Genomic DNA, 12,671 nt, shown 5'->3' with positions numbered 1-12,671 from the left:
CCCCTTCCACACTCACCTTCTTTTAGACCCCCTGCTTTACTTCCCTTCATCTCTCTTCCCTTCCTTCGCTCCCTCACTAATCCCCCTTCCCTCACTCACCTTACTTCACTGCACTCACTCCTTCTGTCACTCCCACTGGCCTCTCACATCCTCACTCCCCTTCCCATACTCTCTCTCTCTTACCCTCACTCTCTCCGTCCTCTCACTCTCTCACTCCTCTTCTGTCACGCTCACTCCCTATAACTCACCCACACTCCCTGACTTACCTTTCTTTGCTCCCTCACTCAGTCCATTTCTGTCACTCCTTCCTTCACTCCCTATATCCCCTCACTCCCTCACTCCCCTTGTCTTACCCTCACTCACTTGTATCCAACCTCTTTCACCCCTCTTTACTCACGCTCTCTGCCCTTCTCTCACCCTCCCTCACCCCGTTCCCTTACTCCACTTCCCTCACTTATCCTCATTCCCCATCCTTTACTCCCCATACCCTCACTCTCCTCTCGCAGTCACCTTTTCCCAGTCCCTCTGCTTCACTCTCCTTCCCCTTCTTTCCTTCCTTTGCTCCCTCAGTCATTCCCCTTCTCTCAGTCACATTACTCCACTTTACTCACTCCTTCTCGCACTCCCTCTCTCCTCTCACTTCCTCACTCCTCTTCCCTCACTCCCTCTCTGTTACCTTCACTTCCTCTGTCCCCTCACTCTCTCACGCCCCTTCACTCACCCTCACTCACCTTTCATCCCTCATTGTCGTGAATGCACCCTCACTCACTCCCCCTTCCCTGTCACTCACTTCCCTTTCCTTACTCCCCTTTCCTCCTTTAGTTTTGATATCTCACATTCCTTTAGTATCTTACTCACCTTCAGTTCATTTCTCTCTCCCTCTGTTCCTCTGTGTCACTGAATCTATCCGCCTCATTATCCTCCTAGTAATTTGCTCTCCTTTTTCCCTCTCTCTGTCCTTCACCATTCCTTTGTTTCCCTTTCTGAGTCCTTCACTCCTACTTTATATCTTAGTACCCTTTTATGACTTTTAATCTCCTGCCTTGTCTCTTGTATTTTGAAATATATATTATAAAAATTATAAGTACTTTTTTTTGCTCTTCCACAGATATTACAATTATTAAAAATATGGCTTTAAGTTTACATTACTTATAAGGTAAGTTTGACAAGCAAAATGTACTTTCTCATAACTCTTTTCCTTAACCTCACTACTCTTCTCTCACCCATTCACACCCCCGTTCCCTTACTCCGCTCACTATAACTCGCGCGCGCGCAATCCACTGCTGATGATGTCACATATTACATCATTCATGACATGGTCAGTGTCATCACTGATGACATCTCAAATGACATCACTGATGAAATCACTGATGACATCTCAAATGACATCACTGATGAGGAGACGGCGTATTCCTGAGGCAGCAGACTGTAAGGATCCCTTACCAACATAGCACCATTCCACCCTGCGCAGCATCAACCAGGCAAGACTACAAAAACATTGCATCCTGGGATTGGTAGTCGTCATGCACACAGCGACTAGCCAAGGACATCTGCGATAGGACGTAATCTTTATGGGTGGAGCAGCGCTTAACTAATCAGGTGGGAGAAGCTGAAATGCATTCGCCCAATGGCGGGTGATGCAGACTTTCCTTACCTGTAGCACAAGGAATAAATACTGTTTCCACTGGTTCCTCTGGTGTTGCCTCTTCACTCTCATCGTTGGAGGAGGTGACTGGTTTCAAATGCATATATATATATGATGATCAAGCCACTCCGGTGGTGAAACGCGTTATGGCGGACTCATGAGAAAATAAACGCTACTGCTTGCATTTACTCTGGGCTCGTGTCTGCTTTTTCGGTGCTTGCTGGAGATTACACGCTGCATCTGATCTCTTCAAGCGGCTTCTGAGATATATATATATATATATATATATATATATATATATATATATATATATATATATATATATATATATATATATATGTAAAAAAAGGGGGGTCCCAAAACGCATTTTTCCCATTCATCTTTCCATAGGGCGTTTGGCCTCACTTTTAGCTCGAACGGCTGAATGGATTTACACGAAACTTGGCAAAATTGTAGGGACTGTTAGCCCGATGTGCCTTTGCTGGGTCTCAATATATGTGCTCCAGTGGATTTTGAGAAATTAACGTTTAAAAAAACAGATATATCTGTGACAGCGTCCCGGATAGCGCTCCAGATTGCGTACTTTTCGCGTAACGGAGCTTTGCGAAGCAAAGCTGATTGGCTCTCCGGTGTCTGTCAACATTCTAAATAGTCCGGTGCGGCCGCCATCTTGTCTCTCGGTAGGATCGAGAGACAAGAGGAGGAGAAAAACGAAGGGGGACTTTAATGAAAGGGGGCAAGGTAGACCCCTCTTGACCCCTAGGAATGATGTTGGGGTTATTAAAGGGTCCCGTGGGGCAAATAAAAAAAAATTGATTTTTCGCGGTAGAAGCGCTTCCCGGTTCGGGAACCGGGTCACGATCTGGTAGCGAAACGGGAATTCACCATTTTGTGTTTCGATTTAATTAAATTACAAGATGGAGGAAAAATAATGTGAGAAATGGGTATAAGGGGGTACGAGAGACGTATCTTGATACTTGTCTCCCAGCGGCTGCGCGTGAGCGTTTTTTTTTTTTTTTTTGCTGCGTGACGTCTGTTAACGTTCGATTCGAAGGAAATCAGGAAGTGTTGACCGCCATTTTGACACTGCGAGTAAATATATTGTTAAAAATAATTGTTATAAATTAATTCGTATTGATAAACAGAAAGGAGAGGTAGTAATATGGCAAGTTACAAGCGTTTTAGTTCCAGTCAATTTTGACGAACATCTTTGTGTTCGAAGAGACCCAATTAGGTTTGTGCCGGTGGGGCACAACGTTACCACACAAGGGAAGAGGGAACAGGGGGACCCTCGGAGAGAGAGTCGTCCGCACTCTAAACGAACCATTCGGTACACGTACGATATGGAGAGAGAGAGAGAGAGAGAGATAGAGAGGGAGAGAGAGAGAGAGAGACGTGTACAATAATAGGCCATTTAGTGCGCACACAACACAGAACAGCAGGGGTCAAGTAATATGGAAACACAGGCAGAGGGACGACGTAGATCCATACATTACGTACACACAAACTCGGGCGGGGGGAGACAGTACATGTATTATATACAAAAATCCAAGACAAAACATAGAACAGTTGCTGGCCAAAAAGATCTCTTCCTGCATGCTGCGCATCCTTAGCATCCTACTTAATTCATCTGGGGGCTGAGCTCTTTTTACCTTTTTCTTCTCTCTTATCGTCGGCTTCCTTCGCTGGTGGCTTTGGTTGCAAATACTTATACCTTTGCCAATTGGTCGGGAACTAACCTGGTCGGGCTAATACTCAGGGGGGATCTTCGAATCATTTTTAGCGAATGGGTTTCCAGGCTGAGGCAACGGTAGGTGTCAGTCGGGAGAACAATGGGGCAGCTTTGAGTTTCATGTCTATGAGGGTGCGAGAAGGAGGTGGTAAATCTTAAACATTGGCAACATTCCTAGTCCTCCAGACGGAGGGTACTTGGGTAAACCTCACCTCGAAATATTCCTTAAACTTTCCCTATTTAGTTAAACGTAGGAATTTATTCATTGGTGCACGTCATTCTTGGTTGTATTATTCGGGGTGCCAAGCGAAGTCATATTTTGTCATCCTGTAATAACCCGTCAAGTTTCTGCTTCAGGCTACCTCCCAAGCGCTGGGTTCAGAGAGAGACATAGTCATTGTTTGCTCGTCGTGTATAGGCACCATATTCAAACCCTTTTTCCCATCCCATCGGCCGTTAAGTCACCATTTTTCCGTACTTCAATCGACGTTCCGAAGTGACCTGCAGAAAAGAGGGAAAAAGAAGGGGCGGGGGCAGCGTTTAAAACACATCAGCACGCATAAACCCGAAAAGGCTTTTACTTACTACATACTCGGCCTATCTCCACGGGATGCAGTCCCTACCATCTCGGCGTTTAAGCCCAGGGGGGACCGGTAATGTGGGAGAGATAATTATCGGAGGCCTGTGGATAGCATAGGTCACCCAAGTGTGGCATTACGGATCGTGTGCAGGGGAGGGTCAAAACAAAGGGCAGTCGGTGTAAAGTGGGGGCGAGCTCGTGCTCTCCTTTGAGGAAGAGAGATAACCTACAGTGGTACGGGGTCATTTTCGTTCGTACTAGGGGGGCCAGGTGACATTCCTTCGGGGTGGCTTACGGGCATTTAAAACAACTTCCCTGATACAGGTAGCATATAAAGTAGAGGCTAAATACCAGGATCTTTATCGATTGCTTTATGCTGTACAAAAATGAAAAACACATACAACAAACCTGGACCATTCATATTTGCAATGTTTCTGCGTACTATACTTTTTAACCCTTAACTAATCGAGCTGCTTCATTTCACCTGCTTTTGTTTTTTTTTTATATATCGGAAACAGTGGCCATTTATTTGAAACTTACCAATCTACGCGTTACAACCACGTTTGCTTTTTCAAAAACCTTTAATAAAAATGTTGGTGCACAAATACGGGCCTACAACCCCGTGGGCTGGCCACGGAGCAGGCTGGAACTGTAAATGGGGGGGGGGGGGGTATTTATTTGTGGAAAACATAACAGAGTAAGTGGTCGTTGATTTCATAGTAAAAAGTGCAACAAGTGCAACAAAATCATATCGATAATTCATTGTGAGCAAGTACTAAAAGTGTCGACAATTCGAATCTTCAATAAATACAGTAATCAATGATGCATTAGAACTTAATATCAATTCATTGTCCGAACGTGTAATCAGTACCCGTCCCATGTCAATTCATTGTTCGAACGTATAATCAATACCCATCCCGGATCAATTCATTGTCCGAACATATAATAAGTCTTATCCCATATCAATTCATGTGCTAAAAACTGTATACATATCTCATGATATCAAAGCTGAGCAATCGGGGCACAACAAGGAGTTGAGAGTTTCATTTGTACCGGCGCCATTTTGGGTGAGGTCAGGAAGGTCCAAGTATAGTCAAAATGTCTCCACCAACTCGTGGTTGGACCGGGATCTCTTTCGGCAGTCCAAACATTTTTGTTGAAGGGTAGCAGAGGGGACTGGCGACATGAACCATCAGTCAAAGTGGGGTGGGAGGCAACAGTCTCTCCTACCGGGTCATACTGGTGTCCCACCGGAACTGATCAAGTTGGTAGTCTTGCAGGATTTTGGTCATTTCAAGACTGAGGCCGGCGCCGGCATGAGCGCGCCGACGTCCCGCGGCTACGTCGTGGTCGTTCCGTGGGTGATCATAGCAGTCATTCCCCATCGGGGGTGTCTGCGGGGGTCGGGGCCCCAGTGGCTCTTATAGAATCTTCAAAGTCGAGGAGAACGTTTCTGGACGCAAGACTCATTTTCTAGCTGAACTCAGAAGCGCTGTTGCACCGCAACAGTGGACGAGACCCCCGCTGGGTGAGCGGAGCATCATTGCCTCGCAATAGTGGACAAGACCTTTTGTTGGGTGAGTGGAGCGTTGGGGGTGCAGCTGAGGGGCCCCCAACTGGGGGGGGGGTGGGAGAGGCTCGTATGCGCCACCTCTCCCTCCCAGCGCACCCCACGCCGACACCTGGCATTGATATCCGTGATGTCCGGACCAGGCGATAAGAGGGGGGGGGGTCGGAGGCAGAGGTAAGACATCCCCCCCGTGGCCTGCAGGGCGCCGCTTCAGGGCCGAACGGGGAACTCATACCAAGCTGGGGTCAGACCAGGAGATACGAGGCGAGGGGGGGGTCGGTGGCATGTGCAAGACATCCCCCCACGCTGTCGCAGCCATTATTGAAGAAAGAAGAGGGGGGGGTCGGAGGCAGAGGCAAGACATCCCCCCCCGTGGCCTGCAGGGCGCCAGAAGAGGATGGGAGGACCAGTACATTCCGGGCCGACCATCCCACGACCTCCCCGGCCGACGGCTGCCAGCAGGACCCGCCCTACACGTGCCGAAGGCCTCGTCTTCCGGATGGGCGTAGCCGCTAACCTGTTGCACTTCGGGAGTTTCCGGAATGGGGGTAGGTATCTGCTGATTTGTATCTATTTCATGTTACCGTTATTGGGCGTGGCGGGCGGTGGGACAGACATGCTTGGATCAGTGGGGGGGTGGCGGAGCCTAGCTACCTCGGGGCTGCCGTAACGTCAAGCTTGGCTTCTCTCACCACTTTCATGTTTCTTATTTCTAGCGAAGTCAAAAACTCATCAGTGGCCTACTGATTTTGTTCGATTTCTTTCCCTTCCTTTTCAAGTGTGTTTCATGCTAAAGTTTCTGTTTAACAGGATACAGTGATTACTTCGTATTTTACATATGCCTTCTTTATTAGGGGTACCCTCCGGTTGAGACAGATGATGTACCTCTAATAAATGGTCCGGGTGGAACTAGTTTATCAATCAGTGGGGAGTAGATGGGCAAGACAGATTACAAAGGGGGACAAAGGTCCGCATTACCCACCCTTCACTACTTGCAAAGACTAGACAGAATATTTCTATTCCACGTTATTTGCAAACAGAGAATACCTCGAAAGAACTATTCCTTGAACAATAAATGTCCAGCCAATCAATCAATCAGTGGGGAGAAAAACAGGCATGACGATTACAACGGGGGACAAAAGTCCGCATTACCTATCCTTCACTATCTGCAAAGGGAGACAGAATATTCCTATTCTTCTCTGTTTGTAGACAGGGAATATCTCAAAGAGCAATCATCGATAAAAAATTAGTAGGATTATAACACTTTAATAACTTATAAATATATACATCGCAACAAAAACAGTAAACACCTTAAAACATTTTTTATTAAAACAGAAGCAACAATGACAACTAACAGTAGTGATATCCTGGGCGGGTGATGGAACTGGGATTGTTAATGGAAAAACATCTACAGAGAAAGCTATTGGTGAATTATACTTCTCCGGAAATTTAAAACTCACAAATGTTTCATTTGTGTAATCGTTTCATAAACATGTACATTAAAAAACTAAATACGCTCCACTGTTTTAGAAAATCTTTACAGCTTGCTAGATCACCCTTTAAAGTTACAACTACGAAAACCTACTTACTTAAGCTGTTGAATTCGGCTTCAAATGTAAAGTATAAGTTCAAGCTAGCATATCATATGTCTAAAAGGTTTAACATAATTGATATGCAAATTTAAATACTACCCTTTCTTAATGGTGACACCTTATCTCTCCTATATCCCACAATTTCCATGAGCAAAGCAAAAGAAATTCTGAGGCCCTGAAGAAATAAGGCTTACTATGGTGTTCAACTCAATCTGGTGTTTGGGAGATTCCATGTTTTAGGGTGATATCCTGTGACAGTGTGCAGGCACCAGAAGAATTTTAGCCTAGTTCATCACATTGGAGAATGAGGGTCTGGGTAAATATCTAATCTGGTGAAGAACCATCCCTTCTTTAAACCCCATGGTGACCAACTATAGTTTATTCTCTATTTCGTTCCCTTGCCATAACAAAATAAAAGTCTTGGGTTATTTATGGAAGGGAATACTTTTTGTTTCTTCCAATTTTTAAAAGAAAAGAGGAGGAGGGGAGGGGCAGCGTTCAAAGCACATCAGCGTGCATAAATACGAAAATGTTTTTACCTACCACGTACTTGACATTTTACAGCTTTTCATATTTGCTATTAAAAAACCATTGAAATTCACTGAAAAAAACATAGGTTATAGGCCATATATAGTTAGGAATTAGCATTTACAAAACCTTAATTTACTCGCACAAAACCATTGAAATTCGCATATATAGTTAGTTGCGCTAACTATATATCGCGCACCCGCAATCCACTGCTGATGATGTCACATATTACATCATTCATGACATGGTCAGTGACATCACTGATGACATCACTGATGACATCTCAAATGACATCAATGATGACATCACTTATGACATCTCAAATGACATCACTGGTGATATCACTGATGACATCTCAAATGACATCACTGATGACATCACTGATGACATCTCATTTGACATCACTGATCACATCACTGATGACATCATTCATGTGATTATACAATGAACCTCTTCAGACTCTAATATAACCTTAGATACACTCAGTGTAAACAGACACTCACAGACTGTCACTCATCCATGGAGTTACTCACACACATAGTCAGTCATGCAAAGAATCAATCACACATCCATTTCCTCAACTATACAGTTATACACACCTTACTTATTCAAACATATACTAACACATATTTTCTCTCTTATACAATCCCTGATACAAGTTCACAATGATCCATACAGCCACTCACACTTTCACTGGCTCTAATGCACAGTTATTTATATATGTCAACTCTCACATGTACTGTGTTTTACATATGTACTTACTTTGACATGTAGCACTGAGATATCCATTCACTCACCAATACACTCATGCAGACAGTCAACAGCCCATGCAGCTGTTTCCACATGCACTTTTGAACCCATACATCTAGTGAATCAACTGCTCACACATCTATGCACAGAGTCATACACCTCCCAGACACACACACACACACTCAGTCTCCCATACAAATACTTGGGCAACCAATCAATAACCCATATAGTTAATCATAAAGCTACTGATCAACACATGCAGCAGTTTACAGAACAGATATAATGATGCACAAATTAAGACAGTTTAGTCACTAACCCATGCACTCAGTGAGACACATTTAATCACTCACTCATACAGTCAGTCATGCACCTACTAAATCCTTCATCCAGACACTTATACATCCACTCATTCTTCAATATGTAAGACATATTTTAACTTTACAGAAACATACAGTCACTGGATGATGTCATCAGTGATGTCATCAGTGATGTCACTGACCATGTCATGAATGATGTAATATGTGACATCTTCAGCAGTGGATTGCGGGTGCGCAATATATAGTTAGCGCAACTAACTATATATGCGAATTTCAATGGTTTTGTGCGAGTAAATTAAGGTTTTGTAAATGCTAATTCCGAACTATATATGGTCTATAACCTATGGTTTTTTCAGTGAATATATATATATATATATATATATATATATATATATATATATATATATATATATATTTCTTTAGCAGAGTTTACATATGTGACCTTTGTTTTTGCATGTTCTATTCCCCTGCTGTCCCTTCCCCCATCCTTTCCCTCGCCTGATCGCTCGAACACCCTGTATACCTATAGGGGTGTTGGTGATATCAGGAGGTGGACCTTTTTCTGTTGCAGCTGGATCCTGTGGAGCGTAACCTTACACATCTATCCATTATTCCTTTACCTGATTGGTCCATGGAATGCATGCATCATGCCTCTGCCTGAGGTTAGCCCTCCTCGAGTGCAGAAACCAAGTACTGCTAAATATACACAGCAGCCATTTTATTACAATTTTTGGAACTACTGTTTTTTTACTTCCGTAAGATGCCACAGACTCTGGACTGGCACTGGGTTTCATCTATTTCACCGCATTTTGATTCAAGAGTGATTGTAGAAGCCTAATAAATAAATACCAGTCTGTCTGCACGTATGATAAAAGAGAAAATGTATTGCATGACAAGATACAAATCAATAGTACATGCATCACAGAGACAGACAGCAAAGTAACTGAATATCAAAGAAAGAAGTGTCTTCCAAAGCCTTTTATTGGTGCAATGTGCAAAGGAAAAATTTAATTATTTGGGCAATATATGCCCAGTAAAAGTACAGTATTATGACATTTCATGAGAAGTTAAGCAAAAGGGGCAGCTACTGCCCATCAGTAGCCTTAGCATCTTATACAAGTAGAGAACACTAGACCAATCAGAAGAGGCAAACACTGCGTGATCTCTGCATAGTCTGAATAGATATGAGCATTGCCACCCACATATGCTCTGCTTCTGACATTTTGGAATTGCCCAAGCTAATGCAATGTTCCAGCAATCGCGATTTCCACAGATGTGATTTGCACCATATGTTCTAGTGAAGGACAGGTAGAATGCACCACTTTCAAATATGGTGCGCCCAAGCGCTTGTGGGTAAGCTAGCGTCATGTACTGAATGTGGTTCTTGACCAAGCGTGCGTTACGAGAGCAGCTTACTTTCAGCAATCAGAGAAACATATCGAATTCTTTTGTGACAAGATGTATGGGCCTAAAGGTAGATATTGGTATCAAATTATAAAAGTGGATTCCACATGATGAAGCTATTTCCTTAGACTGACCTGATGGGTGAAATAAAGGCGAGCCTCCAACCTGCTTTTCTCATTCATCAGTAGACAGCCCTTGCGCCTAGACTACAGCTCATCTCAAAACACCAAGCCCCCTCCTTGTACTTTAAAAGATGTATAACTTTGAATGGTTCCATTCTAAAGTTGTCTGTGGCCAGGTTTGGGCTATTTAACATATTTGGAAACTTGATGGTAAACAGCCTAAAAAAGTAAGAATACCCAGCGGCACCAGCGACAGCCATTTTGAAATGGGGAAATGGCCATCTGATATAACGGGCAAGTGATCAACAAGCGGAAATATCCCTTCGAGCAGTTGGGATTAAGCCTGGCCCATCTAGTTACGTTTTCCGGTCTGGTCGCACAACTGTGTTGTTGAAAGACCTCGAGTGCCCATGTGGGAAGTCAACATTCATATTAATATTTTAAAACTTAACAAATAAAGGTGCCTCTTATCAGATGGGAAGGGCATTGCTATAGATGTCTCTGTACATTCCTGCACTGTAACACCCAACATAATTCTGGTGGTACAGTCTGCTAACCACCTTCATGCCTCACTTCATTCATCCTGCTATCACATGAGGCTCTTCAAACAAAGGCAGCACCAAGGTGATTATAATAAAGTAACAGCAAACACACTGAAGGAAACTACCTTGTGTGTGGATGTGCTCACTGTGAAACACCAAAATGTATTAATTCAAAGTAAAGTTAAGCAGTCGCTGAAGTGGGCTGATGCTGTATTTTGTAGTGGGTGGAAACAAAATGTGAATGACACAACAACAGACCAGTGGACGAAGAAAGGTGGCTAAATGCCCCTTTAAGTAAGTGTATTATGCACATAATTTTTATAAAGTCAAAAAGTGTTTGCTAGTGCCATACTTCAAAAAAGTTAAGAAAGTAACATGTAGAAGTGATAAAAGATACAAAAAAATGAAAAATGATAAGCCATGAGAAGCTGTATATTTTTAACATCCTACATCTTTTATGAGGCTAATTTTATGACAAAAGGCATATTTAAACCATTATGTCAAGCATTTCTGCAGTGGGAGAACCCTATACATTTCTGGCAGCATCACGCATGGAAGTTCTGGGGTCTTTCAGGGGTCCATCTTAACAACCTATGACATTTTACAAAATTTAAATGACAATTGTGCTTTAACTTGTACTATTTGGCCCAATGTTTTCAGAAAATACTCAGCAAAGAGCCATGTTGCAAAAACTAACGGAGGAACTTTATTCACTCAGTAAAGTTTGTGGTAGATATTTATGCCCAACCTCTTCCAAAGATCACCAGCTGTCACAAAGCAGGCCCACACCTCTTGACTACAGATGCACATCTCCAACTGTGTAATGTTCACTCTATCAGTTTTAATAGGAAAGAAAGCATAATTCTCTGTAAAGCGGGTAACCTGTGCTCACAGCTCTCTGGTGATCGAGCAAGAAGTCAGATCTTTTCTTTGATACTTGCAAAGATCATACAGTGAAGTGTGTTTTGGGAAAGAACGTGGAGCACGAGATAGTAGCACATCAGCAGTTAATGAGTGGATTTAGGTCGAGACACCTGAGTGCTGTTTATATAAATTATTGTAACTTAATATTGTGTGTCCTGCTTATAAAACATTTTAGCTTTCGCCAGTATTTTATAACCAGTGCCTCTGATGCCTCCTTTATGTACCTGAAGGCTAAATATCTTTTTCCTTGCGTGCTTTCACAATGCTAATAGCACTGTAATCAAAGATGTCATACAAACATTGCACTTTCCGATTAGTAATGTAATGCTCCACTATGACGTAACCAGCATCCGTGAGGGTGTTCCTCAGAAACCCCTCATCGATGCAGAGATGAGGAAACTTGACATCGCCAACCATGTAAAACGTTGCCTCAAGACCTGTAGTCATTATCAGGTGTCCTCCGCATTTCAACAGTGATGACATATTTTTCAAACCATCGCAGTAGGTCTTCTTGTCTTTGGCGAAGAACTCCAGGGAGTGCACCAGGAGCAGACAGTCAGCCTGGGGCAGGACAGTTGGAGACAATGGGTCCCTTCTGTTGATATCACATTTGCAAACGTTTATGATTTTTCGTTGTACCATCTTCTGCTTCTCAATCCACGTTTCACTAAAAACAAACATATAACATGATTAACATGTATTTAGTTATTGACAAACATCTTTTTGGTAGGATCGTTGTTGTTATTCAGTACTAACAAGGGGGCATATTTTCAAGCCCATAGCGCCACTGAAGAGTTGTTTGTTCCAAAGCTCCGGTGGTGCTCTATGCTTGGCCATATTTACAAGGCTGTGCTGGGCCACTTTGTATGGCCCTCTGTAATGCAGTATCCTATGCAAAAAAGTGAGTAATAGGTGTAGCTGTGGGCATTCCCACCAACACCCATGGGGTTTTAATGTCAATGGTC

General features: G+C 43.2%; 1 protein-coding gene across 1 annotated transcript in view; it reads right to left on the bottom strand.

The window, feature by feature from the left end:
• Positions 1–11,316: 11,316 nt before the first annotated feature.
• Positions 11,317–12,671, bottom strand: part of LOC147718216 (nicotinamide N-methyltransferase-like) — a 90,992-nt gene continuing 89,637 nt past the window's right edge. The window contains exon 3 of the mRNA XM_086967169.1: positions 11,317–12,373. Within this exon, the coding sequence (XP_086823295.1) occupies positions 11,938–12,373 (436 nt within the window). The 3' untranslated portion in view covers positions 11,317–11,937. The remainder of the gene's footprint in view (positions 12,374–12,671) is intronic.

This window comes from Lissotriton vulgaris, chromosome 4_1 (genome assembly GCF_964263255.1).
Source record: "Lissotriton vulgaris chromosome 4_1, aLisVul1.2, whole genome shotgun sequence".
NCBI classification, from domain to species: Eukaryota; Metazoa; Chordata; class Amphibia; order Caudata; family Salamandridae; genus Lissotriton; species Lissotriton vulgaris.
Note: the sequence above shows the minus strand (reverse complement) of the source record. Positions and strands in the feature narration are given on the sequence as shown.